Consider the following 482-nt stretch of genomic DNA (forward strand, 5'->3'; position numbering starts at 1 on the left):
TATGTACAACGACCAGATTTCTTCGTTTTTGATTTTCTTTACGGCCGTCTGGTAGACCTTGTTGCACTTCGTGATGCGATCCCTCAAAGAGATCTGCTCGGCATTCTCCACCTCCATCGGCGTGTCGCTGAAGCCCGGATGCGCCAGACCCTGCAATTCGCGACGCGCCATGGTATCCCACACCAAGGGCTCGTGAGCATACTCCCGAAACATGTCGCTGTAATTATAAATTGTATCTTTTATTTTAACCACTGCGAACGATCATACTCGACAGGTTTACATGATAAAAAGTCACGTGCGCATACATACTCGATTATTCTCTTCTGCAGTTGTTCGACATTGTCATATTCCATTGTGATGTCGAGCAATTTTATGATAAATTTAATATCCTTAACGCAATCGAAAGCCTGTTGGTATATAAAGAACGCCGTTTTCAATGGAAGTGGTATTTCGCTGTCGTATGCCGTCTTCTGCTTGAAGAA

General features: G+C 44.2%; 1 protein-coding gene across 1 annotated transcript; it reads right to left on the minus strand.

Annotated features, from left to right (window-relative positions):
• Positions 1-7: 7 nt before the first annotated feature.
• LOC105462293 (U3 small nucleolar RNA-associated protein 6 homolog) lies at positions 8-460 on the minus strand (the record flags this gene model as incomplete). The annotated part of the gene is made up of 2 exons (XM_011708817.1): positions 310-460; positions 8-217 (listed from the first exon to the last, which is right to left on the minus strand). Coding segments are annotated over exons 1-2 (254 nt in total), but the record flags the coding sequence as incomplete, so codon positions are not given.
• Positions 461-482: the final 22 nt, after the last annotated feature.

This window comes from Wasmannia auropunctata, unplaced genomic scaffold, assembly GCF_000956235.1.
Source record: "Wasmannia auropunctata unplaced genomic scaffold, wasmannia.A_1.0 LD266341.1, whole genome shotgun sequence".
In the NCBI taxonomy this organism is placed as follows: domain Eukaryota; kingdom Metazoa; phylum Arthropoda; class Insecta; order Hymenoptera; family Formicidae; genus Wasmannia; species Wasmannia auropunctata.